At 54.2% G+C, this 27348-nt stretch overlaps 9 protein-coding genes across 9 annotated transcripts; 5 read left to right on the plus strand and 4 right to left on the minus strand.

Annotated features, from left to right (window-relative positions):
- Positions 1-339: 339 nt before the first annotated feature.
- On the plus strand, positions 340-1623 carry HRG_04678 (short chain dehydrogenase domain-containing protein; the record flags this gene model as incomplete). Its single annotated transcript, XM_044863149.1, has 3 exons — positions 340-1086; positions 1158-1388; positions 1441-1623. The coding sequence occupies 3 exons, from the start codon at positions 340-342 to the stop codon at positions 1621-1623; spliced, it is 1161 nt and encodes a 386-aa protein (XP_044721763.1).
- Positions 1624-2366: 743 nt separating this feature from the next.
- On the plus strand, positions 2367-4263 carry HRG_04679 (l-lysine 6-monooxygenase (NADPH-requiring) domain-containing protein; the record flags this gene model as incomplete). Its single annotated transcript, XM_044863150.1, has 4 exons — positions 2367-2544; positions 2611-3636; positions 3702-4015; positions 4081-4263. The coding sequence occupies 4 exons, from the start codon at positions 2367-2369 to the stop codon at positions 4261-4263; spliced, it is 1701 nt and encodes a 566-aa protein (XP_044721764.1).
- Positions 4264-4488: 225 nt separating this feature from the next.
- Positions 4489-5714, minus strand: HRG_04680 (ATP12 chaperone protein; the record flags this gene model as incomplete). Its single annotated transcript, XM_044863151.1, has 3 exons — positions 4489-4827; positions 4888-5279; positions 5360-5714. The coding sequence occupies 3 exons, from the start codon at positions 5712-5714 to the stop codon at positions 4489-4491; spliced, it is 1086 nt and encodes a 361-aa protein (XP_044721765.1).
- Positions 5715-11946: 6232 nt separating this feature from the next.
- Positions 11947-13665, minus strand: HRG_04681 (uncharacterized protein; the record flags this gene model as incomplete). Its single annotated transcript, XM_044863152.1, has 1 exon — positions 11947-13665. The coding sequence occupies one exon, from the start codon at positions 13663-13665 to the stop codon at positions 11947-11949; it is 1719 nt and encodes a 572-aa protein (XP_044721766.1).
- Positions 13666-16194: 2529 nt separating this feature from the next.
- On the plus strand, positions 16195-17821 carry HRG_04682 (cytochrome p450 domain-containing protein; the record flags this gene model as incomplete). Its single annotated transcript, XM_044863153.1, has 6 exons — positions 16195-16234; positions 16293-16783; positions 16958-17164; positions 17227-17337; positions 17396-17562; positions 17626-17821. The coding sequence occupies 6 exons, from the start codon at positions 16195-16197 to the stop codon at positions 17819-17821; spliced, it is 1212 nt and encodes a 403-aa protein (XP_044721767.1).
- A 1226-nt stretch (positions 17822-19047) lies between these two features.
- On the plus strand, positions 19048-20093 carry HRG_04683 (methyltransferase domain-containing protein; the record flags this gene model as incomplete). The annotated part of the gene is made up of 6 exons (XM_044863154.1): positions 19048-19182; positions 19248-19264; positions 19336-19418; positions 19461-19740; positions 19827-19976; positions 20021-20093. The coding sequence occupies 6 exons, from the start codon at positions 19048-19050 to the stop codon at positions 20091-20093; spliced, it is 738 nt and encodes a 245-aa protein (XP_044721768.1).
- A 98-nt stretch (positions 20094-20191) lies between these two features.
- Positions 20192-21879, minus strand: HRG_04684 (Ribonuclease H-like protein; the record flags this gene model as incomplete). The annotated part of the gene is made up of 3 exons (XM_044863155.1): positions 20192-21367; positions 21436-21654; positions 21802-21879. 3 exons carry the CDS (start codon positions 21877-21879, stop codon positions 20192-20194), a joined length of 1473 nt encoding a protein of 490 aa, XP_044721769.1.
- Positions 21880-23157: 1278 nt separating this feature from the next.
- HRG_04685 (uncharacterized protein) lies at positions 23158-23595 on the plus strand (the record flags this gene model as incomplete). Its single annotated transcript, XM_044863156.1, has 2 exons — positions 23158-23394; positions 23461-23595. 2 exons carry the CDS (start codon positions 23158-23160, stop codon positions 23593-23595), a joined length of 372 nt encoding a protein of 123 aa, XP_044721770.1.
- An 869-nt stretch (positions 23596-24464) lies between these two features.
- On the minus strand, positions 24465-24995 carry HRG_04686 (uncharacterized protein; the record flags this gene model as incomplete). Its single annotated transcript, XM_044863157.1, has 1 exon — positions 24465-24995. The coding sequence occupies one exon, from the start codon at positions 24993-24995 to the stop codon at positions 24465-24467; it is 531 nt and encodes a 176-aa protein (XP_044721771.1).
- Between the last annotated feature and the right edge of the window lie 2353 nt (positions 24996-27348).

The following is a 27348-nucleotide window of genomic DNA, read 5'->3' on the forward strand; positions in this document are numbered from 1 at the left end:
GAATCGCGGCGGTGTCTAGTTGTCCAGTCAGCGACTCATCTGACGGAGCTACGAGGCGGCATGCTCCCGTCTCGACCTCGAGGCAGGAGACCCAAACTCCCGTCGGCGTCGGCGTTTCATAAGACATTAGCAGTAACGGTATTGGTTTGCCGAGGTTATAATTCTTTACTCCGCACCACGAAAGTAATTTCGATCGGGCGGATATCCACTGGGCGGGATGCGGCAGAACCGTTGCACCGTTGGTCCGTTGCATCAATCGCGGCCAGTGGAGGAGCGCAAGCCGGCAACCCATTTGATATGACGAGCCTTGGGAAGGGTGGTTCAAAGTCGCAAGCCACAATGTCGTCTGGAAAGAGCATCACGTTAGACGCTGTGGCTGCCACGGTCCGCCGCTGGCTGCTCAACCCCAAGATCGCGGTTCCGCTGGCGCTCAGCCTGCATTGGCGGCCCGTCTTTGCGCTGCTGCTCTCCCGCATTGCGAAGCGGCAAGCGGCCAAGCTGCGGTCGCGGGTAAGGCTCATCGCCACGGCGAGCGTCATCGTTGTCGCCAACGAGTATCTCACCAAGCAGTTCGCCAACAACTGGGTCAGAGACACGAGGTGGAACTGGGACGACGAGATTGTGGTGGTGACGGGGGGCAGCAGCGGGCTCGGCGCGAGCATCACGCAGCGGCTCATTGCGCGGAATTGCCGCACGCGCATCGTCGTCATCGACTTTCAGCCGCTCCAGTGGACGCTTCCCGCCGACGCCCGCGTCCACCTGTATCAGTGCGACCTCAGCGACTCGTCGGCTCTCAGGGCAACATGTCTGAGAGTTAGACAAGAAGTCGGGCACCCCAGTGTTTTGTTCAACAACGCCGGGCTAGCCCGGGGATTCACGGTGCTGGAGGGCGAGCCTGCCGATGTTGAGATTACGATGCGGACCAATCTGATTGCACCCTTTCTGCTGGCCAAGGAGTTTCTACCCGAGATGGTGCGGCGCGACCACGGGCACATTGTCAACATTGGCTCGTTGAGCGCACTGGTGTCGGCGGCGAACCTCGTCGACTACTCAGCGACCAAAGCGGGTCTTGCGACTTTGCACGAGGTGCGTCTTGATAGAATGCCCCGCCGCTGCCGAGCCATGACAAGGTCGAGGCTGACGAATAGGGGTCGTAGGGACTTCAGCTGGAGCTCAAGGCGTGCCAAAGGGCACCAAGAGTGCGTCTGACGCTGGGCGTCTTCGGCTTCATCCAGACGCCCATTTTCAGCGGCTCTTGCGACGGATGGAAACGGGCGATGCCGCTTCTCGACGCCGACGACGTGGGCGAGAGGCTGGTGGAGGCCGTGTACAGCGGATACGGCAGCACGATATACCTGCCCCTGCTCGTGAAGTGGTTTGCGGTGCTGGTAAGAGGCCCGGTGTTCAGTGTGCGCGCCGGAGCTGACGTCGTCTACCTAGCGAGGCGGGCCGGAGTGGCTGTTCCGACTGGTGCGGGAGCGATCGCTGGGGCTGAATCTCGACTTCAAAGGACGGCAACAGCTCGACGACAAGACGGGGGGCATTCGCGAGATTGGAGTTGGGAATCTGGACGCCGGTGCTCTGGGAGACATTGTCGTGGTGGCGCCGAGCGTGGAAGCGTGAGATTGACGAGATGCTTGTGGGATGACGTTTGGTGACGACGGGCCGGCCCATGCAGCAATCGGGGCTGTAGTCAGCGCGCCTTCTCCATTGAAGCCTGAGGAGCTGTTGGTCCGTTCCGCTTGTAATTGAACGAGCCTCACTAGTCGACTAGTCTCACTGCATTGCATTTGCTGCCAGACGCATCGTCGACTTCATGCCTTTGTCTGTTCTTTACCTCGACGGTTCCTCGACCAAGCGCGACGTGGGCCAGACGGCTCCTCACCGAGCCCGGGCTATTCGATGCTGACTCAACCGGGGTACCTTTGCTTCAGCACCGGTGATAGGCGCTGCGTCGATTGCCTCGGATATCGCTGACGGATTGGCGATTCGGCATCAAGTTCCGAGGACCTGGATGCCAGGAGATCTCTGAAGCCAACGGGCCTTTACTCTTCGGCAATTGGCTGGCATGAAGGGCCACGACGACGGCGGGACCCACATGATCCCTCGGCCTCCTCTCGCGTGGTATCATTGGTGTCGCAACCGGTCCAATTTAGCGGCCGTTGCCGTGTCCTGAACTTGTCCGTTCCCGGGTTCTTTCTACCCTGCCGTTCGTGAGCCGAGGCATTAACTCCAGGCGCTGCTCATACATACATGCATATACTGTACAAACATCCGCCTCATAAATCGCCTTTTCTGATGCTCTCCAAACGTTCCCTGTACGCCTATCCATGATCCTTGCAGCGCCAACCCAATCATCACCAACCATGGCCCCCCTCGCCGAGAAGCACAACATCAGCTACAGCCAGTTTGCCTGCATCGGCTCCGGCTTCTCTGCCATTGGACTCGGCGCGACGCTCAAGAGATGGTACGGCATCACCGACGTTCGCTTCTTTGAGCGCCACAGCGACCTGGGCGGAACGTGGTTCGTCAACACATACCCGGGTAGGACCAAAAAACCCCCTTCTCCTCCCTCCCTCGACCTTGTATCCTGACATGGAAGCCATGCAGGATGCGCTTGCGACGTGCCCAGCATATTATACAGCTTCTCCTTTGCGCCCAACCCGAATTGGACCCGCGTGCTCCCCTCGGCCCGCGAGCTCTGGGCCTACCTCAAAAAGGTGGCTGACGACCATGACCTGCCGGCCAAGATGACTTTCGGCGCCGACGTGATTCGCTGCGAGTGGCTGCAGCACTCGCGCCGCTGGCGTCTGCACATTCGAAGCACCGACGACGGCACCGTCTCGCTGCACGAGTGCCAGTTCCTCTTCACCGGCGCCGGCGCCCTCTCCAAGCCGCGCGAGCCCGATATGCCGGGCATCGACTCGTTCCGCGGCCCCGTCTTTCATGCGGCGCGGTGGAGGCATGACGTCGACCTCCGGGGCAAGCGCGTGGCCGTCGTCGGCAACGGATGCACCGCGACGCAGGTTGTGCCCAGCATCCTCGACAAGACCGAGCACCTGACGCAGTATATCCGCTCCAAGCACTGGATCATCCCGCCCGTCGACGTCCCCCATACCAAGACGATCCAGTGGCTCTTTGGCCATGTCCCGGGCTTCATGGCCTTTGTGCGCTTCATCGTCTTTTGCATTGCCGAGGACGAACTGCGAAGCTTCTACATGACGAACGCCGGCGCTCGGTTCCGCGTCCGCCGCGAGGCCCAGATCGCCAGCTACATGCGCAAGACGGCGCCCCAAAAGTACCACAAGCTTCTCGTCCCGGAATTCGAGATTGGCTGCAAGCGCCGCATCTTCGACCCGGGCTACTTGGCGGCCCTGCATGAGCCCAACATCACCCTCACCGACGACCCCATCGTCGAGGTGCTGCCGGACGCCGTCCGCACCAAGAGCGGCATCATGACCGAGACGGACGTCATCGTACTGGCCAACGGCTATGCCACCAATCAGTTCTTGCCGGGCATCCAAGTCGTTGGCCGCGACGGCGTCACTTTGGACCAGCACTGGTCCTCCTTTGACGGGCCCGAGGCATACAACTGCTGCGCCCTCAACGAATTTCCAAACTTTTTCATGATCTTGGGTGAGCCACGGGGCTGCGTTCTGGATGACTGTATGCTCGAGCAGCACTGATGCCACAACTGACAGGACCCAACACGGCCACGGGTCACACATCCACCATCATGGCTATTGAAAACGCCATCAACTACTCCCTCCGCGTCATCAAGCCCGTCATCGACGGCGACGCCACCGTCGTCGAGATCAAGCGCGAGGCCGAGGAGCGCTACTCGCAGCAGCTGCAGCAGAACCTGCAAAAGACTGTATGGTGGGGAGGCTGCCGCAGCTGGTACACCAAGGAGGGACCCGACGGCAAGAAGTGGAACGCCATGACATATCCTCACTCGCAGGGCCACTACTGGTACAAGTGCCTCTTCCCCGTCTACCGAGATTGGTCTTACACGGTATGTGCCCTCGTCTCCCACTCCTTGCCCTGTGACGATGCACTAACTGACTTTGGAAACCTAAGATGACGCCCAACGTCACGCGTCGGCAGTTATTGCGCAGGACACTCAAGATCTTGTGGATAGGCCTCTTCGTCTCTTTCATCAGCGTCTCGCTCGCCGCCAAGAATCCTCCGTTCGATGTCCGCTGGCCCATCTACTACGTGACACGCTCCTGGCAGGCCTTGAGACAGCGACTCTCTTTGTAACACTTGGACGGCGGCGCCAATCTTTTGGAAACACCTGAGCTGGGTTTACGTACGTACATGTCGGGGGTCATAAACTGGGATCGAAGCGTTGAGCGTGTTACTGTAGGGAATCTCCCCTCGCACATGGGATGCACGTTGTCTTCGTGCTTTCCCATTCATGACGTGCGGGTATCGACCGCTCGATCCGTCTTGATGATCCAATCCGCATGGATAGGCAAGTCTCATCTAGGCTGCCTGGCCAGTCCCCGAGACCAACAGCACCACACTCCCAAGCTGCCTCCGTAGATCCTCCTTTTGCACGTCATGGGTGTCCTCGACCTCTCCCCATTGCGTAATCTGCCAATCGACTTCGAGGCTTGCGGCTCTAGCAGCCTCTTGGATGCCAAATCGGTTCTTGCGGCTGACGTTGCGCTTTCCCGAAGGGCCCTCGCTCCACTCGGCGACGAGCCTTGCAGCCGCGATGAGGCTCTTGCCCGCCAGCACGGCCCTCTCCAACCCGACAATTTCCCACGCATCGAGGCCCTCGACCCATCCTTGCACAATCTCGCGCACTCCCTCGGGCTGCTGCCGCGGCACAATAGCATGCCCGTCTAGTACCGGCTCGATCTTGACGCCAGCCCAGACGTGGGTCGTCAGGAACGACACCGTCTCCGCCGCCGCTCTTTTCTGTACGTCCCGTAGACATTCCCCGGCGTCGTTGCGCAGATCGTGTGGGCCGGCAGGAGGCGCCCAGCATAGCAGTGAGTCCGTATCCAAGTATCTCAGAACCGAGGCGGTTACGTCTCTGCGGATTTTTGCAGCGCCCGATGCGTCGTCGTCTGCGATGTCGAGAGCGCGGCAGACGAGACTCGTCAGGGGTATGAGGTGCTGCTTCGTGGATTGACGTGCTGATGTTAGGGTGTCCCATTCGAGGGCGAGGGCGGTGGCGAGGTTCGGTTTGGAGGTTGGGAGTCGAACGATTTCCTTTGTTTGGGGGTGTCGTAGTGGTCTGGTGTCAAGATGGACCTCCAACGCACCTTGTAGACTGTCGGCATCAACATGAACTGCAGCTCCTCTCTCCCCAATGTCGCATCAGTAAGGGTAAAGGGAGGCTCACCATTGACTTCCTTGACACTGACGTCTTTCCAAAACCTCCCACTCAACGTCGTCGACTTGCCATCCTTTGCATTCCGAATCACCTTTGTCGCCTTGAGCAGCTCAGCCTGCCGTTTGCGGCGCTCAATCCTATCGTTGAAGGGCCTGGTGGCAGGAGTCGGCGGCTCAGGCGGTGGTCCAGTCCCGACAACGGGGACGACATTGGCCGCCTGTGCAGCGCTGGAGTGGATCAGGCGTGCATGCGTGGATCCTTTGAGGGCCTGCGGCAGCAGACGAAGGCTCAATCGCGTCGGGACCTTCATGTTGACGGAGTAGACGCGCTGGTGCTGGGGGGAAAATTCGCCGTGAGCCATCATGTAGCTTACCAGGTGTGGATGTGGGGCCTCGGTGGGCCATGTGCTACTAAAGGCTCACCGAAACCAGAACGGACCTTCACCGAGGTCAGACAACATCTGGGGTTGCCATTTCCTCAGCCAAAAAGTATGTTTATTTTCGGTTTCCACGGATGATAGTCGTTCCTTTCAGGCCCGTTCGACGTCCTGGGGATTGAAGCACATCCTCACAGCGCGCTCGAGTCGCAAACAACATGAGTCTGAGTTGACGTTGAAGTGGACCGATGGATTGCAGCACTTAAGCGCCCCAAGCTCCTCGTCATCTGCTACATGCTCGAAAAAATGTAGTTGAGGCAACCGTCTCTCACCGTGGTGACACCAAAGACTTGACTGCCAAGACGAATTAACAAGAGCTCGAGCTCACCTTGCGCGATATCCTCAAACATCACAAAACCACTTGTTTGGTGGTGCCTCTATTGGCCTATGTATGCTTTAGGATGTAATCTCCAACCGTGGTTCCATGCGTGCTGATTTCGCTCTTGGTAAGCTAACATGCTCCAGAAGCCCCGGCGCAGAAACCAACGGCATCCTGACATCAGTTCAAGGGTCGCGACTTTCAGGCGTGACTTTGGAAACTTGCTCAACGGCAAAGTCATACTGCCTTCAATGCCATAATCGCCGACGGCCAATTCTTCGGTGGCTTCATTTGCAGTTGACTAGCCGACCGAGTCGGCTGCAGACATGCCTTGGTATCGGGCATCGTCGTCTTCCTCCTCGCCTTCTTGCCCTACACCCATGAGTCTCATTGGAACCTTGCCCAGAAGGGAGAGAAAGAAAAGGCACTCGAACCCGTCCGATAAGTGTTTGGTCGCGACTACATCGTCGAGATGATGCTCTTCGCTCTAGAGGCCACGATCAGCGAAGAAGCCCTGGATAAAAAGCTGAACAAAGCTTCCTGGAGTGATTACAAGGTAGCGACTGGCTTTGGACTGGTGTTTCTACTGGTTTCTTTCCTTGCCAACACCCCGTGGGCATTATCTTTCCCCTCAGTTATTCGACTTATTGGCAGCAGACGCAGTAGTAAAAAGATCCTAGTACCTATTTTCTTACTCAATTTACTAGTGCATCTATGTCTCTATACCCTGATATCACCTATAGGGCTTATAATTTCAAGGGTCTTTGTAATCCTAGTAGGCTGTATGCTTATGGCATCGCTATGCCGCTTTTGTAGGGAAAGCCGTGCCGCTAAGTGTGCGATGTGTGCGATGAAGAGTCTACGTAGGCGTGGGGAATGTAATTAATTAGGCATACAAATTTGCGGTATCGGCGCTGCGCCTTATTATCTAGCCACACTACCCACTTATTTGTTTGCTGGCTAGCCAAACCTGTTTGTTGGTTAATACCGGAGCCGCTCGTTTGTCTCCTGCAAACCTTCGTTTTCCCATCCCTCGACACAACCACATCAAGATGGAACCATCGCAAGCTCGAATCCACGCGTCAATACAGAGGCCCTTTCCATCTACGAGTCGGCTCGCCGCCAACCGCGGAAGCGCATTCTTGTCGAGCCTCTGCTATGGACGAGACTGCATCTCGAAATCCTGTCCTGCACATTCGGCCAATGCAGTCCTGCGCCCCCGGCCATGATGCACCTTCCGTCGACTGAGGATGCCCGTCAAGATGCCCGTCAACGGCGGGATTTTGAGCGCTTCTTCTTTAGCTATCGAAGCTTACGGGTAGCAAAGGAAGGATTAATACGCGGGTCTCTTTGCCTCGAACCTTCACCATTATCTTGGCGGTGAGTCGATGCCCCTAGACAAGTGGCACTATCTAACCGTAATACCCGTAGTTGCGATCTCTACTTGCATCTTGGTGGTAATCGCAGTATTCTTCTTCCATGCACCTACTACTGTCTCGGCGATTATATCCCCGTAGCTGCACATATAGACCGTAGCCGCATGCTCGCTCCCCGCGAGAACAAGGTCGGGCCGCCGATACGTCGATACAACCTCCCTGCCATTAACGTGAGCAAGCTTAAACTCAAGAGCGTCACTCCCGCCGAGCCGTTGCACGATCCGTACCTGGTGGCGCTCTTGATTGCTCTCGGCCAGCTACAATGGAGGGCGTTGGGACAGCAAACATCTCAGCAGGCGGCTGGCGTGACGGTATGCACGCCCTCATCTATATTAGTTAACCTACTAATACGATTACAGTCTAAGCTTATATTTAGCACCGAAGATCGCAATTATATTTATATCTATTCGGCAAATATATCCTCGTCCCTCATCAACATATTCCACTACCCAGCCATAAAGCCGTCAGCGCCCGATCCCCTTGCCGTCCAAATATCCTCTATTCCCTATAAGCCTGTCGAAACGCTTCGTGGTCGTCTCTTGGCGCTCCTCCTCTCGCCGACAAGCATTCAGGACGTGGACAAGTCCGAGAGGTTGATTGTATATACCTAGATGCAAGCGCCATCCCCTCTGAAAGCATGCAGTTGCTGCATGCTACAAGCTGCAAGTCGTTACCCACCCACCTTTATCACGCTCATTTCGCCAATCCTCTTGACGGCTGGCCCAGCACATGGCGCTTGATGAAACGTGGCCCCCAAATTGGAAGCGGCAAACATGCTTGAGCACTCGTCACGCGCCCCCGCCATCACTCTTAAATTTCTTCGAGGATGCCCGGTTGGGGATACTCTTTCCTACTCCTACGCACTACTCCTTCTAGCAGGGCAGTCAGTAGTACGTATAGGTGAGAAGAGGCAAGGGAAGAAGATGATGATTACGTGCCCAAGCTGTGGGCGCAGGCACTCAGCCTGACTAAGCTATACTAGCCCAATCAGGGGCTAGCTAGGCTCAGCTCAATAGTAGGCTGACACTCGTCACATTATTCTTTTGCTCTTCGCTATATGCAACAATCATGTCTTACTACGACATAGTCAGAGACCCGTCCACCTTTGCGCAAAGAGCCAAGGGCAACGACAGCCTCTCTGTCCTTATTCAGTCGAAGCACTGGAAGAGCGCCGCCAGTCAATGGGGCCGTGAACACCTATTTGCGCACCGCGTCCTCTGCAAGGAGCCTAAAAAGGGTCTGCCTCTCTTTGAGTCCCGCAGGCTCTTGCCTCGCGACCCAAGAAACACCAACGCCTGCATCAACGCTCTAGTTTAAGGTCCGGAAAGCATCGACGCCCTCAAATACCAAGTAGAGCCTCAGCTCGTGCAACACTATCAGCCGGACAGCCTCGGCTACGTCTAGGCAGCTTTGGCTCCGTTTGTGCGAGCTGGCGCCAGCTCTATCCAGCATGCCCCCTCCGAAACAGCAGTCTAGGAAGCACCTAAAAGGGCGTTAAATAGACCTACGGAACTCCGAGACTTCGTTCCGTCCGACTAGGTCACCTTCGGGAGCTCCCCCGATTATAAGCAAAGGCCCGTAACGTCGGACTCGAATGAGACTTATTCGAGCGTGGGCTACGTCGAGGGGCTTATAGCACCACTCGTCGAGGATGCTACTATCCGTCTCGCTAGCTGCTTTATCCGCTGCGTGCTAAATTACGGCCAGCACCGGGATCAGACGAGTCTATTTCTCTACTTCCGTAACGAGCGTTAGACGTATTCTTTCACGCAGGGCCAACTATATAATCCACGTAGTCGATGATAGAGGCATCTAGTTTATTAGATCGAACGGCGATCACCGACATATAGCGATGCTAGAAGGCAAACGGACGTTCGCGAAAGTTATCGACGGGATTCCAATTATCTCCGACTAGCTACTAGCCTAAATAGTGGGAGGGGCGTTGGCCGTACAATACGCAGACGTTCTCGCAGTCTCTGATACTGAGTACGCTCTTCCCTCTAATCGTGCCGGTCTAGAACTAACTATCTAGTTTTTATAGCTTTATCACGATTCTTGCGGCCAGCTACTTTATAAAAGTCTTTCACTTTTATATTTCCGACGACTTCCATCGCAGCTATGAGGAATTGCTCGCCAAAACCGGGTAGCTATTTGCACGTGACCTCTACGGTGTGGTTCGACATAAAGAACAATCGACATAGAGAGGACGTCGTTGCTCATATCTTTGCTCTGATAGCCTGGGCCAAGGAAGACATGTAATGGGGCGGCAGGGTGTGTGCGGCCTGGTGGGCTATCTTCTACTTGATGAGTGTTCGATCCATTAGGGGGTGATTTTAGCTATGCCTTGACTCGGCTGACCCCCTATTTTTTGGCCTCGCATCCTTCCATTTAACACTGGTGTGCATGTATGTATTTTGGTACGTGGATGTCAAGGAGGCCGCCCATCGGTTTGACGGGACCGTCAAGTTTGATGCCCACCAAGTGGCAACGTGGAGCATGCGGGAGGGAATTGAGCTTGTCGCGGTTCCCGGCTATGACGACCTTATATCTATGCGGCAAGGATGCTAACCAGTCCAACTGGGCTTAGAGCTCCTCAAAGGAGCCCTGGTTGGTGAGATCGCCGGCGTGAAGGATAAGGTCCCCATCGGGAACCGAAGGCTGCGTCTTGTTCGTGTCGGAGATACAGACGACGGTGATAGGATTAGGGGCCTCGATAGGAGCAAGAGGGGGCCTGCAGCGGTGGGTGGTCTCACTAGCCGCCCGTCCGTCTCTGCGTGCCATTTACATATTCACGGAGCCATGCTTGAGTACTACCGCACCTCAACTGGGCTAACCAATCAGTATACCTTCTAAGCGTCCGAGTAGCCGCGTGTAACTCTGCAAGTGTCATGCGTGGTTGTCAAAAGAAATTGATCAAGGGCCCCCTTTGATGCCGAAGAGTCCCGACGACGTGCTCCCAGTGCTTCACGTCTTCTTGCGTCTTCCGGTTCTACGCAGGTCTTCAAAAGCGGTTGGCGATTCCTAATTGTTGAGCCATTCCCAGGCCTCTGAAAACCTGTCAGAAGCTTGGCAAGGATGAGTTCCTTGAAAAGAATTGTTGCTTATTTTTGGCAAATGGGCTTCGTCCGCATGGCCCTGTTTGGCCCCTTGCCTTTATCCTTGCCCGACACGGTTTGTAGTAATGCGAAGTCGGTCCTGTTGTCGTACCCGGGGAAGCTGGTAGGCCGCAAAATCACACGGTACGACCGCAGGGCGGTCTGAGGGCTGGCTTCTGTTGGTAATCCATGTAGGTGCGATGCCCGTATACTTGGGCTGCGATTCAAGCACAGGTGCATGTAGTCAGCGAACTACAGTATGTATTGGAAGCCGAAGAAGCGAAAGCTTTCCAGTTAATTCCTCCCTGTCTGTAGTAACCGCTACCGTTCGTCATGCCGATTCGATTTGGGTTAAACCCAGCTGTCATCACACAACAACATTGGGGTTCAGCACAGAGGGAATGTAGATTGATGACAACATTAAAGCTTCTGGGCTTGACTCACCTTGCCGCTTTGTAAGACAATTGGCCTTATACGGGTCAGAGATACGGAGTAGCATTAGGCAATAATAATCATCGAAGAGTCATGGGAAAGAATTGAAGGTAAATATTCGAGCTATCGAGCAGGGCACTTTCTCCCGTGGGCTCTCGACAAGCGGCTTAAGCTGGTGGGCATATAGGAGCAGCACTATGTCCTAACATATTCGACGTCATGGCTAGGAGGCTGTCCAAGAAGGGCCTGGGGTGGACGGAGCAGGAGATTCCCGTCTTTGAGGCTATATTTAGGGGGGACGCCAAAACCCAGACATAGATGCTTATTTTCCTACGAAGCGCTCCCTGTTATAAGCTAGAGACCGTCACGTGCCCCCTCCCTTGGCTCTCTAAAGCGAGCACATGAAAGGCTAGAGGATTTTGCAGCCGAGATCATGATCCATAGCATGAGGCGGATTATACGGTTGACGATTGAAGGCGTGAGAATAGCTAATTATATCGTGTATGGACGTAGCCAACTATAGATACAGCAGAACCTATTCGCATGCTTTACTTAACTAAACTTCCTCTGGTTAGGTCGTGCATGTCAGCTCTCGAGATTTTCGATGCGTGGTCGTATCACATTATTAATAATCTGAAGCAAGGAATCGGGCGGTTGATCTCAAACACATCATGATGCTCTTCTTCCCGATCATGTTCCAGTCATCGACACAGCAATCTCCACGGTGATACTTGGAACGAAGCACCCTGTTCACTACCAGTCCATTCTCCACTCTTGAGTTCTGCATCATTCATTCATCAGTCATCACAAAGCAATCTCCAGGTTGATACTGGGAACGAAGCACCCTGCTCACTACAAGTCCACTCTCCACTCCCGAGTTATGCATCATCAGACCCGGCGGCTTCGTGCCACACGGGATCCGAGAAATGCGTGTCTCGGAGACTCTGCATGCGGGCGGCCCCGGCGCACAAGCGAGCATAGGGACTGAGCCCGCTGAGCTCCACGGCTCCCGAGGTGACGCCAAAAAAGACCCTTCGCACGGCTGCGCCCCTAGCAGACGGTAGGAGATATGTCTGCCTGATCGCTCGATCTACGTCGATGAACAGCCGCTCGTCGGCTCCGTCGGCCGAGTCCGGCAGGTCGTGGTTGAGGCCGACGATGGTATGTCGCCAAATGCGGTCGAAGAGGCAGCTCAGCGTTCGCGTGACGGGCCCGCCGGCCGAGACGGACTCCAGCAAAGTTTCGAGTAAGTGACACCATTTCGCAGACGAGGCGCCGAGGCCCTCCTGACCGGCAGCTCGGTCACAGTCGGCCAGGGCTGACCTGGCCGCGGCCTCGAAGCCATGCATGGCGTCTAATCCTGGGCCGGCAACCAGGCTTCTCCTGACGATTCTGCTCGCGAGCCCAGAGATTACGGCTGGTTGATGGGCGTCGGGGCTCCAGGCGTCGGTCCCCCCCCAAAGGGGCTGCCACGACTCTGTGTGCAAAGTCTCCCCCCCCTGAAGAGAGACGTCTGCAACAGCTCTCAGCCGCGTGCCAGGGGCCGGCCATGCATAGGCTTCTCGCACCACGTCCTCCACTGCGTTTTCGTAGCTGAACAGCTGCTTTCGGGCTATATATCGTGGCACTAGCAAGTACCATACACAGCCGCCCATGGCCAGCTCGGCAGCCTCTTCGTGGCCGTCGACACCGCAGCCACATGCCAGAACATCGTCGGTGACCCGGGCAACAGCATGAGCATAGCCATGGGCACCACTGCTTCCGTCCACGGCCAGAGCCACGAGCAACTCATTGAAGCACTCGTGGTTGGAGTAGTCGGACACGACGTCGACCATCTCGTTGTACCGGATGAGGCTGTCGATGGCGCGCTTGATTCTTCCGCACGCATGGACAGAGCTGAAGGTGCCGAGGCTGTTTGTCAGGTGCCTGTAGCCATCGGTACTCATGATGAGACGATGATATGGCACCATGGCGGCGTCCCACCAGCGCGCTCGAAGGAACTCGCTGGGCGTCACCGGACCGCCGCTGACCCGGATGAATTCATCGACGTCGAGGATTTCCATGGCCCTCTCTGTCATTTCATCCTTGGCCACCATGAAGGAGTCTGCTATCGTCAAGTCCCTCAGGGCCTGATTCGCCGCCTTGCCCGCGAGGCATGCGACGCCCTCGCTTGCAGCCGCCATGTAGACGTCGTAGCCTCCGCCGCCGGCATCGTCCCGTGTCCCTACATAGTCAATGGCGGTTGTCATGCATAAGGCGGAGCCACACAGGTCGGCAGTGCGCCAGTCGGGGCACCGAATGAACTGCCACGAGAATATGCTTGCGTAGAAGTCGCGTAGTACCATGGGGGCGGCAGACTTTTTGGAGTCCGCATGGTGGCGACGGTATTCTCCGATCAGCTGCTGCGCTTCGCCTCCTTTCTTTGGGCCGGTCGAGGCAACCATGCTCAGCCCGCCCCCGATGCCACTGCCATGGTCGGTCCACAGGCCTGCGCGCACCGAGGCCGCGGTTAGAAGCGCCGTCGCGGCCAGCGGACTCGCCCTCACACTTGAGCTGACCTCTCGGCAGAACACCATGTCAATAACCCGGCTGCACATGGCGGCGCCCGACTGGTAGCGCGTAACTCGGCCCGATCTGTAAGGTAGGTATGCCGCCTTTGCAGTCAGGCATGTGGTGAGAAACCCGCGAGACTCACGGCGGGAGTCATAAGTGTCCTCGGTTCCCATACGAAGCTTCATCAGTCGGCCGAGGCAGGGCGTGTCTAAGAGCCCACAAGATCTCGAATCCCACACATTCATCGTGTGCCGTCCCCTCATCCGAGCGAGACGGACACGATCAGGTTCCGGTGGTGAGGCCATGGGCATCTTTTCCATGTTGGACGGCGTCCTCGTATCCGGCAACATTGCGACCTTTTCCACTACCTAGTTGAAAGATGAGGTTTCTTAGTGTTTCATGAGCAACTGAGGTTAGGGCAACAGAGGCCTCGCGACGAGCGTCGCCACAGGGACGCATGGTTTTCAATGCTTGGCCTTTTCGATGGCCCAACTCGAATGAATTGGGCACCGATGCATAGGCCTGAACTGTTCGCCTTCAGCCTTGAAGCAGACTGATCACTGCTTCTCAGCCTGGCCGATGCCCATCACGGTCTCGATCGTCAGCCATGAGCCTTGCAACAGCCCCCTATTAACACCCAAGCCACAGCTGATCAGCCAACACACCACACGTGCATACAAGGAAGATAATTCGTATGATTGAGACCCGATCTCGAAGCAGGGTATGCAGTGGGAGGGAAGAAGTGTGTGTACGTGTGCCTCCATCATGTAAGACAGTTGCGGAATAGATAAACGGGTCTGGGCCACATCGAGCGGGAACGAATGAATTCCTATTTGGCCGATTAGCCACGCTTGGGGGGGCTGTATACTTAGCTACTGCATGGTTCTTCACAGTACAGACCACTAGGATCACAAAGCCGCCGCATAGGCTGTACGACCCAGGGGCCATCTTCGCGCTGCTAAAGAGATACAGTCTGGATAGTAAGTGTCTGGAATAGAGCAACCATCTCCCTGTAATGGGCGTAAAAATACCAAAGGTTTAATCACGGAACATATACCTATTTTTAACCTCGATAATAAAATAAATTTGCTGGCGTACCTTTTACGCATCCGAGGACGGTTGCTTAGGATAGACTTACGTCTTTTTGGCTATTAACTTGATGTCGTATCAAGTCCGTCTACTTTCATGTCATGGTAGGGCAGTGGCTATCGCGGCTTCAGTTACAATCTTAGAAGGCTGTAATTGGCTCGCCGTACGGTTTATCTGCTATGTGTACCGTGTGGTTTACGAACTCGGGTTTCCACCTGATCGATGGCTGAGACAATGGAATGATTGCATTGCCGTCGGCAGGGCAGCGTCCGCCGGTCCCGACAACTTGGTACCCTACCATCCATCAAGATGCAATACAACACACACCCGTCCAATGAGTTTGCGCCATGATGGGGATCCCCTGCGACCCAGCCCAAAGGGCCGGGACCATGATTGAGATGGTCTGCATCTCGGCCTCCTCCCTTGTCCACCTGAAGGACTGCAAAAACCGGTTCTGCAGGGACGGCCAGATGGGACAACAGCACCACGAGCTGCACAACCCGACACTAAGAGAACCGCTACCCGTGCCGCTCCCACTATCAATGACACCCTTGAGTTCTATGAAGGCGCGCGCATTAGGGCGGTGGCCATGGGGGTGAAGGGGTGAAGGGCTGTGGACATGGGCACAAAGCCTGCATAATGGTTGGCACAAAGGTTCCATGACAAATATCAGTTGGTAATATTGGTAATGATAATATCTATTTTTACTTTGCACGGAGCGCGCAGAAGGTATCTTTCTAGTATAACTACGAAGCACTCCGCATACAAGCTTGAAGCATAACGTAATAAAGCAATAGCTCGAGTTCGTTTTGATATCGTATCATATTTATAAACAGTAGTTTTAAAACTTGGTACAACTGTCGTATTCAAAATCGCGGTACCATAGTAATATGAACATCGGGAACATGTTCACTCTACTGTACGGATAGCGACGGCAAGATCGTATGCATGCTTCCATATTGGGTTGAAAAGCTGCAAGAAAAATGGCGTTGCTGCCTGATAGCCTAACGGCATATTCGTGTGGCCTCGTACAGGACTAGCGCTGTTTTTCTTAACCAGCATTTCTCTTTTATGTTGTCCGAACAACTTCACAGACAGTGATAGTTCTGCTCCGGGTAAAGAAAGTATGACCATTTCGAGCCTAAACCTGACCGAACCGTCTGATATCTCGGAACAGCCGATTTCTCATCCCCGCCCCAACTCTGGGTATTTATGTGAGCTGACGGCGCTTCTTGCCTCGATAGCCCCCAGAGGTCCGCATCCCAGTTAACATCGACTCCATCCAGACGAAGCACATTGGAGCAATGGGCGTCATTATGACGAATGTGCCTTCCTTCTGGCTCCTTCTTATTGCCCTAGCCTCTTATCTTCTCCTCGGGATTATATATCGCCTGCATTTCCACCCTCTAGCAGGGATTCCTGGACCCAAGCTGACGGCGGCAACACATCTGTATGAGTTCTACTACAATGTAGTTCGCCCAGGCATGTTCTTGTTCGAAATCGAGAAGATGCACCGGCAATACGGTATATGCGCCTAGCTGTCTCTGCACGCGGTCATATGCTTAAGGCACAACATACATAGGTCCCATTGTCCGCATCACCCCCTGCGAAGTCCACGTTAGTGATCCTGCATTCTACGATGAAATATATGCCCCGAGCAGCCGAAAGCGTGATAAGCCTGTCAGTTTTGTTCCGTCAATCGGGCTACCCGACTCCATGGCGGCGACTGTAGGCCATGAACAACACCGTTTTCGACGAAGCATTTTGACCGAGTTCTTCTCCAGGCGCTCTGTCCTGGCGCTCTCAGACATGGTTGACGAACGGTTGCAGACGCTTATGCAGCGTTTCGAAGAGTTTCGAAACAATCAAACCGTCGTGTGCCTTGATGATGCTTTCACGGCACTAACATCAGATATCATCACATCCTATTGTTGCGGTAGACACTGGGGATTCGTGGAGGATGAACATTTCAACAATCAAGTCCGCAAGGCAATTGAGGATCTCGCCAAGTTTTGCCATGTTAACCGGTTTTTCCCCTGGCTGGTCTATCTACCGCGCATATTGTCACCGCGAGTATTCTCGATCCTCATGCCTGGGAAATCAGCACTCCTTGATTTCTTTGCAACCTTCTTGGACTACTCTACTGCGTCTTTATATGAAAACGAAGCCTTTGTCCGCGAGAAAGGCTACCAGACGGGAAACAGAAACATGTTCGCCGCGTTGGCGCATCCGAGTATCCCGCCGAAGGAACGGACCCGCAATCGACTGCGAGACGAAGCAGTTGCTGTCATCGGTGCCGGAACAGAATCGACAGGGCATATCCTGACCGTGGCTGCTTACCATCTTGCTCGCAATAGTGACATGCGGGCTACACTAAGGACGGAATTGAAGCAGGTACTGCCCACGCTTGACAGTAGGCCGACGCTGCCCGAACTTGAAAAGCTGCCCTATCTGGTGAGCAATTCATCATCATATCTGCGAGACATGGTGCCGCGTTACTCATCGTGGATAACCAGGTCGGTGTTGTCAATGAATCTTTGCGCCTGTCTTATGCATTGGTTGGGCGGCTTCCCCGTGTTGCGCCGACAGAGTCCCTCACATACAAGGACTACGTTATTCCTCCCGGAGTACGCGATAGCAAGCCCCGTTTCTCGTTTCAGTGACTAACCCGCCGCTCTATGTAAGACACCGATGAGCAGTTCCAGCTACTTCATTCACCGAGATGCCTCCATTTTCCCTGATCCGGAGAGGTTTGACCCCGATAGATGGGCCACGGCAGTCCAAAAGGAACAAAACTGCAAGCGTTACCTTACGTCGTTTACAAGGGGGAGCAGAGCTTGCCTCGGGATAAAGTATCTGACCCGAGCTATTTTGACAATCGCTTGCCTGATCGAAATCTAACTCAACCAATCTAGTCTCGCCTATCTGGAGCTCTTCCAGACAATTGCTCATTTTGTCCGCCGGTTCGACGTGCACTTGTACGACACGGAGCCAGAGGATGTTCGCCTCACAAGAGACATGACCATTGGATATACGAGACGGGGGTTCATGAAGGTTTACGCCAAATTGTCATCAGCCGAGGAGTGGTCGGGGGTCGAGCGTTGCTCCTGATCCTCGTTTTCCTTATCGAGATTCCCGTTAAACTTGGACCCTACGGCGGAGACACAGGCTATCGTATTCGTACTTGGTACGGTACAGATCAGCAGGCATAACAGGTTCCCTGCTGCTGAGTGCGCCGGGGTAATGCTCACGGCTAGTCTATGGTAGGCAGCTGACCTAGTTAATGGCGCTCAGGCCAAGGTTTCAAGTGTGTAGTACTGTATGATATCGTCTGGGACGCAGGTGCCCAACGGAGATTCCCGAGCCGTTACCGTTATTATAGTGGATTTGATGGCCCACGACGGACCGCCGTGTATCTACGTAATAGCGAACGAGGGCGGGAAACCTCACCTATCCTCCTAGTGAGGCGTGATTTTCCAGTAGGCAACGAGACCGCGCTCGCACGTGGTCTCCTGGATGTAGCGTTTGCCATTGTTATGCATAAATAAGAGCCTAACGAAGGATTAAATGGTTGCTAACCTCGCTACATGCGACCTCCAGGCCAGTATTAGCGCCTTGCTGTGGGAAAGTCAGCGGAAGTGGTACGCTTGGGGCGGGATATTCAGCCGCCGCCGAGTCCCTTGCATGGGCAGCTGAACGGGTGTCAACGGAATTCAAATGTACTGTAGAAAGCCCCAATCGCACATTACCTATACCTCTCATGCACAAACTCGTAGGATAAATTGTTTTGGATATTTCTTGCCTGGCCCAGTCGTCATCCAAGCACGAACCATGGTGCGTTGCTGCGCGGATGGTGAGAGAACGAACGGCTGACAAGGGAATGAGATGGTGATCGTCGTCTACAAATTGACAAGGCGCACCCTCTCCCAGACATCAGTCCCACCAGCTCGGTTTGGGGCCCTGATTTAGTGCCACCCATCTGCAGGACCTCGTCCCCCCCGCGGAGCTTACACGCTCAGTCCCGTAAGCTCCCCACACCTCTGACGACAGCCACAGCGCTTGGTAGCCTACGGGTAGCTGGACCAAGTTGCCGGGTCTAGCCCAAAATGAGAAGGAGGGGGAAGGGGCAAGTGATCCATGGGAGAGGCGTAGACGGTTGGAGGAGGCAGGCTTTGGCCCGAGGGCATGGAGTCCATGGACAAGCCGATTACGGACATTAGCCTCGCTCACGGGCCCAAGTCCTGGGGCCGGCTCTCCAGCCACACATACAGATGCATAATAGAGACATCTTTTCAAACGCCCGAGGACAACCACGCCGGGCAACTTGCAGCGGGAGGATGCCTGTGGAATCTCAAGCCCCCGGCGACCCGGGCGACGATGAGGAGACCAGGCCCCAGCCGGGTCTGCAAAGCTTCCCGTTTACATTCGACTGCTCCACGATAGGCGGGGCCCCGAGCTTCATCGAGGCCGATGTGGGTTGTGCTGCCGCAGACAGAGCCCATTTGCAAGCAGTGCTGACTCGATGGCGCATGCACAGATCGCAGATGAACTATGGTAAAGCATCGCCGAGGAGGCAGCGGTGCCATCGTCTGACCTGTATCTAACGTGTCCAACGTGTCCCACAGGGATGACTCGGCATCCCTATCCGAGAGCGTGCAAACCTTTCCCGAGGAATTCGGCCGCACCTACCACGCCTACCGAGCAGGCGGTAGGACGCTCCTCCCCTAGGCACCGAGGTTCGAACTGACAGGGAGCCGTGCAGTGTATGCGTTTCCCAACGACAACACGGAGCAGGAGCGGCTGGCGCTCCAAGGCCAGATTCTCAAGGCTCTGTTTGGCGATAGCCTCTACCTCGCCCCGCTCTCCAAGTCTAGGCCTCCGCGGAACATCCTCGACATTGCGACAGGCATAGGGGATTGGGCTATCGAGATGGGCGACGCATTTCCCGATTCCCAGATAATCGCCACGGATCTCTCGCCTATCCAGCCCCTTGAAGTGCCTCCCAACGTCAACTTTTTCGTCGAGGACTCGTACGTGTCCCGAGAATCTGGCAGTGCCTTGAGCGTGACCCCGGACCCAGGCGCCACCATCCCAACTAACCGCCCTCTTGTTGCAGGTCGGACCCCTGGATATACTCGCAAAGCTTTGACTATATACACACGCGGAGCACAGGTGGCTGCTGGACGTCGTTCCAAACACAGATCGCCGAGCAAGCTTTTACTGCGCTTAACCCTGGTGGCTGGTTCGAGTCACAGGCAGTGATCTTGTTGGACTGGACTGGACTGGATTTCGAGGTCGGATCCAGTCCAGTCCAATGCACAGCGCTGAGGACTCCAGAACCGCCAATGCAAATCCAATCCTTAAATGGATTAGCTCAAGGTAGTCGATATTCCGTATTTTATAGTCATCGCGAGATTACCACGGAGTCGATCCTTGTTCAATGCTGTGCGGTGTGTGATTGACATCAATAACGCTGGTTAACTACCGCAAGCCCTCCTGGGGCTGAGGAGTATTATCATGGAGGTAATCATCTTGATCCACGATCCGAAGGTCCTCGTCGTCCATTTTAGCTTCAGATCCATCCCCAGCTTTGTAAGCCTCCTGCAGATCAGACTCCCCTTCTAGTCTCCCGATGTTGATATCCTCAAAAGTATTTCGTGCAGGTGGGCCGTACCAGGACCGGAGGCACTCGCTAGCTTCAATGATGTCGATCTTAAGCCTCGACCTCCGGTCAGAAAGCAGGATCTTAGCGCTGCTGAATAACCGCTCGCATTCATCCGACATTGGTGGAACAGATAGAACATCTAGTGCCATGCGTGCTAGATCAGGTTGTGTATGATAGCGATCGTTCCAATACTTGATAACGTCAAAGCTTTCCTCCTCACCAAGCCGGATAACATCTGTCTCCAGGAACTGATCGAGAAGGTCGATGGCGGGCAGGTCTGTTGATCCGACCTCGTGACGAAGCTTCAGTCTTTTATGGCTCTTAACAGCCGCAAAAGGCTTCTCCTTCCTAACTGAAACAGACGACGTTGGACCGGGCGAAGCGGAGACCGAAGCCTGCTTTGTGGAATGCCTGCCCCGATACTCCTCTAGCCAGAGTTCTCTAACAAGCCTCGTAACGCCCGGGATCCATAACCGTTTTTCTTCGTCTGTCCAAGCCTCGACGTACCACTGACTTTTGAGAGTCGGATTCAGCGAAATGGCGGTATAATATGCCGGTGTCTCGTCCACTTTATTGAAATACTGCTCGGCCTTACGCCAGGAAGCTTCTGCCGAAGCGGCAAGAAACGCAAAGTTGTCGGCTTCAGCAGCGGCAGCTCCACGACTGGTCTTCCTTCGAACAGCCGCCCTGTGAAGTTCCTCGAATTTAATCTTGGCCTGCTGGATCTCATTTAGCAACCAGTCGAGCGTCTGAAAGTGATCTGCTAGCGTTGAATGCCTGCCTTCCGTCGACAGGGTTCCGTCGTAGAACGTCTCCAGCTGATCATGAAGGTGTGCAAGCTCGTTCCACTGCTGCTCAGACAGGCGGTCTTCAGCGAGACTTTTCTGGCTCTGGCCAGCCTCATACTGGTCACAGAATATCTGAATTCTCTCCTTGACATTGAGAGCTCTGCCGATTGACATGAAGTATGAGTTCCAGCGCGTTTGCTGGCTCTGGATAAGCTGGGCTAAATTAGTCCTGATCGATCTGCTGGTTCCCAGAGGGTACAAAGGCAACTCACCTCTAAGCCATCGAACTCCGACAGTGCTCCCCCACAGGCAATTGATCTGAAAAACTGACGGCGCTGAGGACTGGCTCGAATATATCTGATGATATTATGAAGCCTGCCGATGGCGCCGCGCTTCCGCCAGAGCTCCCGGATTCGCGTCATGTCGCCTTCTTTGTATGCAGCGTCTAGATCTTTGCAGATCTTTTTGGCGTCCTTTCCGATCAGGAAAGCCTGCGCGCAGAGATTCACAATATGCCCAAAGCAGCGGAGGCGCCTGCGTCTTCGCTGCTTGTCCGACATACTGGGGTAAACGGCGCGCAGCACCGAGTCAACGCACACATCGTTGGCCGTCGCGTTATCGGCCATGAAATAGCCGACCCGGTCCGTAATCTTATAATCTTTGATGACCTGTAGCAGGACATCGGCCATGTTCTCTCCCGAGTGTTCCCCTTCCATTTCGCGCAGCGCTAAGACAGCAGTTCGACGCAACCCAGATTTGTCTATGAAGTGTGCTACTACCCCAAGCACTGCGAGGTAGTTTGGCGACGTCCATAGATCGAATGACAACGAAATGGAACTCCGACTGTCGAGCATGTCCTGCCGCAATTTCTCCTTCCTCACCTCGAACGAATTCATCACCCACTGTCGAATAGTTGACGCTGCCCTTGGGAGAAAGTTCGTCAAGGGCGGGAACAGGTAAAGAGGAGATCGCGAAAGTAGTCATTCTCAACCTGGAAGAAGGCGATATGGCAACCGACCAGCCACCGGACGAGCAGTTCCTTGAACCTATCTAAGCGGCGGGAGAAGATGATCGACTTCACGTCTTGGTAGTCGGATATCGAGGGCTGGCTCGAGTCAACCGAGTCTCCTCGAAAGCTCTTGTGTTCCCCAGTAGATTTGTCGATATCATGTTTCGAGTGGAGGTGGTCAAGCGCTGTAGAATTGCCACTTGAGATAGCTGGGAGGTCTTGTTGACGACGCTGCTTCTCGCAGAGATAGCAGTACCAGACACGTTTATCATCTATTTTTGACTTCAGGTCCTCACCGTATAACCATATGACGGATGTACGCTTCTTTGTTGATTTAGGGCCTCTTGCCAGCACGGCACAGCGAGTATATTCCTCTCCTGAAGCCTGAACTCATCTGGCTGGATCAGGGCCTCCGGATCGCGACGACTGTTGATCGATTCCGGGCGAGAACAACATTATCTGACCTAGAGGGCTTATTAGAAGCGCCAGTGAAGAATTGGGTGATTGTCGATGCGGCCATTTGGAACGTTGATCAAGTTAAGGTTACGGTGGTTACCTTGTTGGCCAGATGGAAATATGGGATTCCTGCTGCTAGTTATACCGGCAGTCGGTCACATCTCCCGTCTGGCGAATTTCTACGTTGGTAGTTACCACTGCTCGTCATGAGCACGCTGTATTCCAATCAATAACGCGTTGTTGTGGTAGCCCTGAAACGAAAATTGGCGTTGAGGTTTTCTTCTTTCCTAATTAGGCATGGTCCATTGGAGCTCCAGGAGCCTCCAGACCTCTCGATCCAGTCCAGTCCAAATTTTTGAAACTGCAAATCCAGTCCAGCCAAATCCAGTCCATCCAAATCCACTCCAATGCTAGTCCAGTCCAACAAGATCACTGGTCACAGGAAATCGATTGCATCGTTGGCTGCGATGACGGTACCATGGACCCTGACGGGCCTATGGTCAGGTGGTTTAGTGAATTATCCGACGCAATGCTAAGCTCTGGTCGCACCCCTTTCTTGGGCGCCTCTCTCAGGGAGGAGTACGAGCAAGCCGGCTTCGTCGACATTCATCAACGCATCTTCAAAATACCCACTAACGGGTGGCCCAAGGATGAACGGCTCAAGGAGTTGGGCCGAGCGTGGGAGAGCAACTTTCTGCAGGGGATGAGCGGCTTCTCCCTCCAGCTCCTCAACAAGACGTATAACCGAACTCCCGAAGAGATCGAGGTCAGTCACCAGACTGCGAATCTTGCCATTATTTGTCTGACACCATGTCTGCTAACGACCGCTTAGGTGTCCTTGGTCGAGATTCGACGTGAAATATGCAATCCACGCATACACGCCTATATGCCCGTTTTCGTTGTGTGGGGGAGGAAGCCATTTCCATGGGAAAGGCAGATTCCTGTCGAGTCTCCCGCAGCAAAGTAGGCGACACGTTCAAATGAAAGCGCGATGCAAACCTTGGTTCAGTCTATGGCGATAAAGTGCGGCACATGTATAGTATATCGTTGTACGAAGTACAGCACAAGACTTCCCTACTCAGTCGTACCGGGTGGAGCATTGCAGACAACATTGTTGTTTAGCTGCGTTCTAGGGTGCCGAAAGACGTGGGGACAAGGCATCTCTGGTTGCGGTTTGACGCCGATGTCCATGGCATGTCTTATCAAAGGGTGGGTGCCAGTAGCCGTCATAGGCGCCATGCCGACGGTATTCAGTTTGCTTCCGGACAACAACGACGATCACGGTACCAAGGGCATTGCCGATTCGTCGCCTCTACATCTCGCAGTAATTAATCAACGGCCATGCCGACGTGGAAGTGGAAACGCTGAACGGTTATGCCAATACTCACCCGGGGGGGCAACCATGTAAGAAAGCCGTGCGTTGGTACCACGGTTCAAGTGATTCTAGGCACTTCGTAGTATGACAAGACAAAGCGCGTTGGTATTGCCCTGTGCTGGCCCTTGGCCCAACTCGACGCCCTACTCCAACACGAAGTTCAGGCTTTCAACTACCGGCTTCGAGCTGTTCTACCTGCTTTGTACATATCAGCGGCGGGGGTCGGCGTCGAGTTGATAAGGCCCTTCGTTCCTGCAGGCATCTTCCATTTCCTTTTGACAAAGTGGAGTCTGTGATACGCGAGCCGCGACATGACGAAACACGTCAAGGTCCTCAAGGCATTATTCCGATTCGCATATTAAATGACCGGCTAACATTACTATATCGTTCCTTCTATCTATTATCTCGCATAGAAGGGATCCGCCTCCGTTGAAGCCTTTCTACAGCAGAATTCTTAGACCTTAGCTGAGAGCCGCCAACGCAAAAACGACGGTGCCCGCAACGCTAAGTAAGGTTGCTGTAAATTGTTTGCTGGCACCGCTAACGAGTTGAGTCGAAGATGTAGTTGCAGCCGTGGTCGTGGCAGCCGTACCAATCGGTGCTCCCCTGGTGCCGTCGGCCGACTTGGTTGGGATTGCGGCCGAAGCGGTCGTCGTGCCGCTGTTGACACCCCCGGGCTGGTGAGGCATGGCGGTAGCAGTTGCCTTAGAAACACGCTCCTCGAAGTCGGAGGCAGTCATGGGGACTTTCACTATGCAGCTAGGCGTCTGCTTCGCGGCGTCGAAGCTGGTCGGCCCCTTGCAAATGGGCCAGCCCTCGCAGTTCTCCAGCTTGAGTTCTCCGCCAACACAGCAAACTCCGCCGAGATGTTGTTCATCCTCTTTGGTCACCTGCACGACGCCGGGGCATTTTCTATCGCTCGGCCAGGTGGCCTGGGCTAGCCCAGAGGAAGAAAGCGAGAGTAAAACAGCAAAGGTGGTCGGGAAATGCATCGTGGTTGTTTGAATGGTACCAGGTTTTTTTTTTAGAGAAACCAAGTTGTGTGAGGGACCGTATTGATAAGAAAAGGAGCAACAAGACAGAAGTGATAAGCGAAGGAGTAATAGTAGGGGCTGGAGGGTGATGATTGGGGCAGCAGATGAGAGAGAGTGATGAGAGTGTTGTTCCTCTGTGAAGAGGTCAATATATATATATATGAGGCCCGGCTCTAACTACCTATTCGCTTTTTCGACTTCATTTATCCGCCAGACTATGCGCTTTCCGTGCAATCGGTACTCCTCAAGACGTCTCGGCGTTGACTTATTTTGGTTATGGCCATGCTAAGTGGCGTGTTTTCCCCATGCATTAGAGGGTCCATAGGTCTGCCCACCCAGTCCAAAGCCATTCTAAGAATAGGTCCCGGCACCTGGGTCGGCATGTTCCGCGCCAAGACCAACGGTCGAAGATTTACAGTTTTACACTGCCTTTTCGGTGGGTTTAACCAAGGCGCTTGCTAGGACCTTGCATAATTTTCCACTATGGACAAGATGTGGCTGAAATGGGAAGGCACCATATCGGTGACCACCCTGGATATCGGTGGCGCATTTCGCATTGCCAACTGCGCATAAGCTGTCGAGCGCATGGAGTGAGGCGATTCGCAGTCTTCAACAGACGTATTGATTTCTCGAGTTGGAAACAATTCTCTGCCTAGCGGAGAAAGATGAGACAACCGTCAGTGGGATGAATAGAGACGCCGAACCTACATCAAGTATGCTATACTGGGAACATTAGATTGTGCTATATGTCATTCATCTTATGGTGAACAAGCATATAAATCGGGCGGCAACCTACGTCGATAAGAATCGAGACTTGCATGATTTTGCATCAAGGTTAACGGGCATCTATTTGCGACTATAGTTATACGTTTGCGGCGCCCAGCGCTAGGGAGGGCAGTCTCAGACGAGCCCTGCGAAAAAGTGATGGATCTAGTCACGCTCTCGCTCGCGGGGCATTGGGCCCTTGTTAGGCTGATGAACTACTTGGCGTGTAAAGAACACTTGGGTAGCAAAATGTTTCGGGCCGTATAGAAATAGGTCTGGTCCGGGTTGATTATGACTCCCAGTCGGTCAGTCTAGAGTTAATAGGCCTCCCGGTCTACTGGGAGGGTTTAACAATCGACCACAATCCCCGAGACTGCCCCTCAGTCACGTTGATCGGGAAAATGATGGTTGATTGGAGGGGAATAAGAGGACTGCTTAGAAACACGCCTTGAATAACAGGCAGACCACTCTTACAGGCAACTGTAGGTGTCACGAACCAACATGTAGGGATAACTTGTGGGCTCAACAGCACGGGGTGCGCCTACAGGCGGGATGATAACGAAGACGGAAGCGGCCAAAGAAAGTCACCTGTGGCTCTAGATATCTGTTTGCAGCCTGTGCAGGAATCCTGATGGACTGGGCATATTATGTACATGTATAATGTCACATCAGTCGACCCCCTCTTCCAGGGCCACACAGTCTTTCTCAATGCAAGGTCCACATAACTAGCAAAAGCACCACCCCCCATCCACCCTTCACCCCCCCTCTCCGGGGAGAGGGGAAAGGGCAGTAGCTGCCCCGGCTATATCAGCTTTGTTCACCTCTTTGCCGGCGGCAACCCAGGTAGCTAAATACCATTCACTTCTTACTGTTATTTGCGTCATTCGACTCCTCGGCCATTCGCCGGCGAATAAGGCGCGTCAAATGTAAATGGAAAGATGTCATGCATGTAAGGATTATAGAGAGCCAATTAGCCTTGACCGCCGCCCAAGCCAAGGGGACGAAGGTCCCAGTTATGAGTGAGGGCGGTACTCATATGATTTGGCGCGCCTCCTCGGCTGGGGTGAGATATCGTTTGATACTCCGACTCGTTCCAATCCGAGGGTCCAACCTCCACACTCTCAGTTACACTCCAACAGCGTAAGTACATGGTGGGCTATAAGTACATGCCTATCAAGTGTACATAATATGGAGTTACAGGGGCAAGATAGAGTCCCCAGAGAAGGAGTGTTCTGAAAAGTTCCATGTAATCTATGATCAATTTCCTGCATCCGTTTGATATGAAGCTGCCAACAGGATAAAGACTTATAAACTATACCAATAATACCTCCACTGGGGGTGCCCCTATTTTGCTGGTAGTCAAGTGGTATTTGCTATGTTTGACAGAAGTATAAGTCGAGCATGTGTTACCAGGTGTTTCCCGCTTTGCAAGGCGTTTTTTCTTGAGCTTGTAGTGCAGCGACAGGCATTCAGCTTTGCAGCCACATCTACATTACATACTCCATAATACTACGGAACACCCAGTTGGAGGGTGCTACGTATTATC

This window comes from Hirsutella rhossiliensis, assembly GCF_020360975.1.
Source record: "Hirsutella rhossiliensis strain HR02 chromosome Unknown scaffold00004, whole genome shotgun sequence".
In the NCBI taxonomy this organism is placed as follows: Eukaryota; Fungi; Ascomycota; class Sordariomycetes; order Hypocreales; family Ophiocordycipitaceae; genus Hirsutella; species Hirsutella rhossiliensis.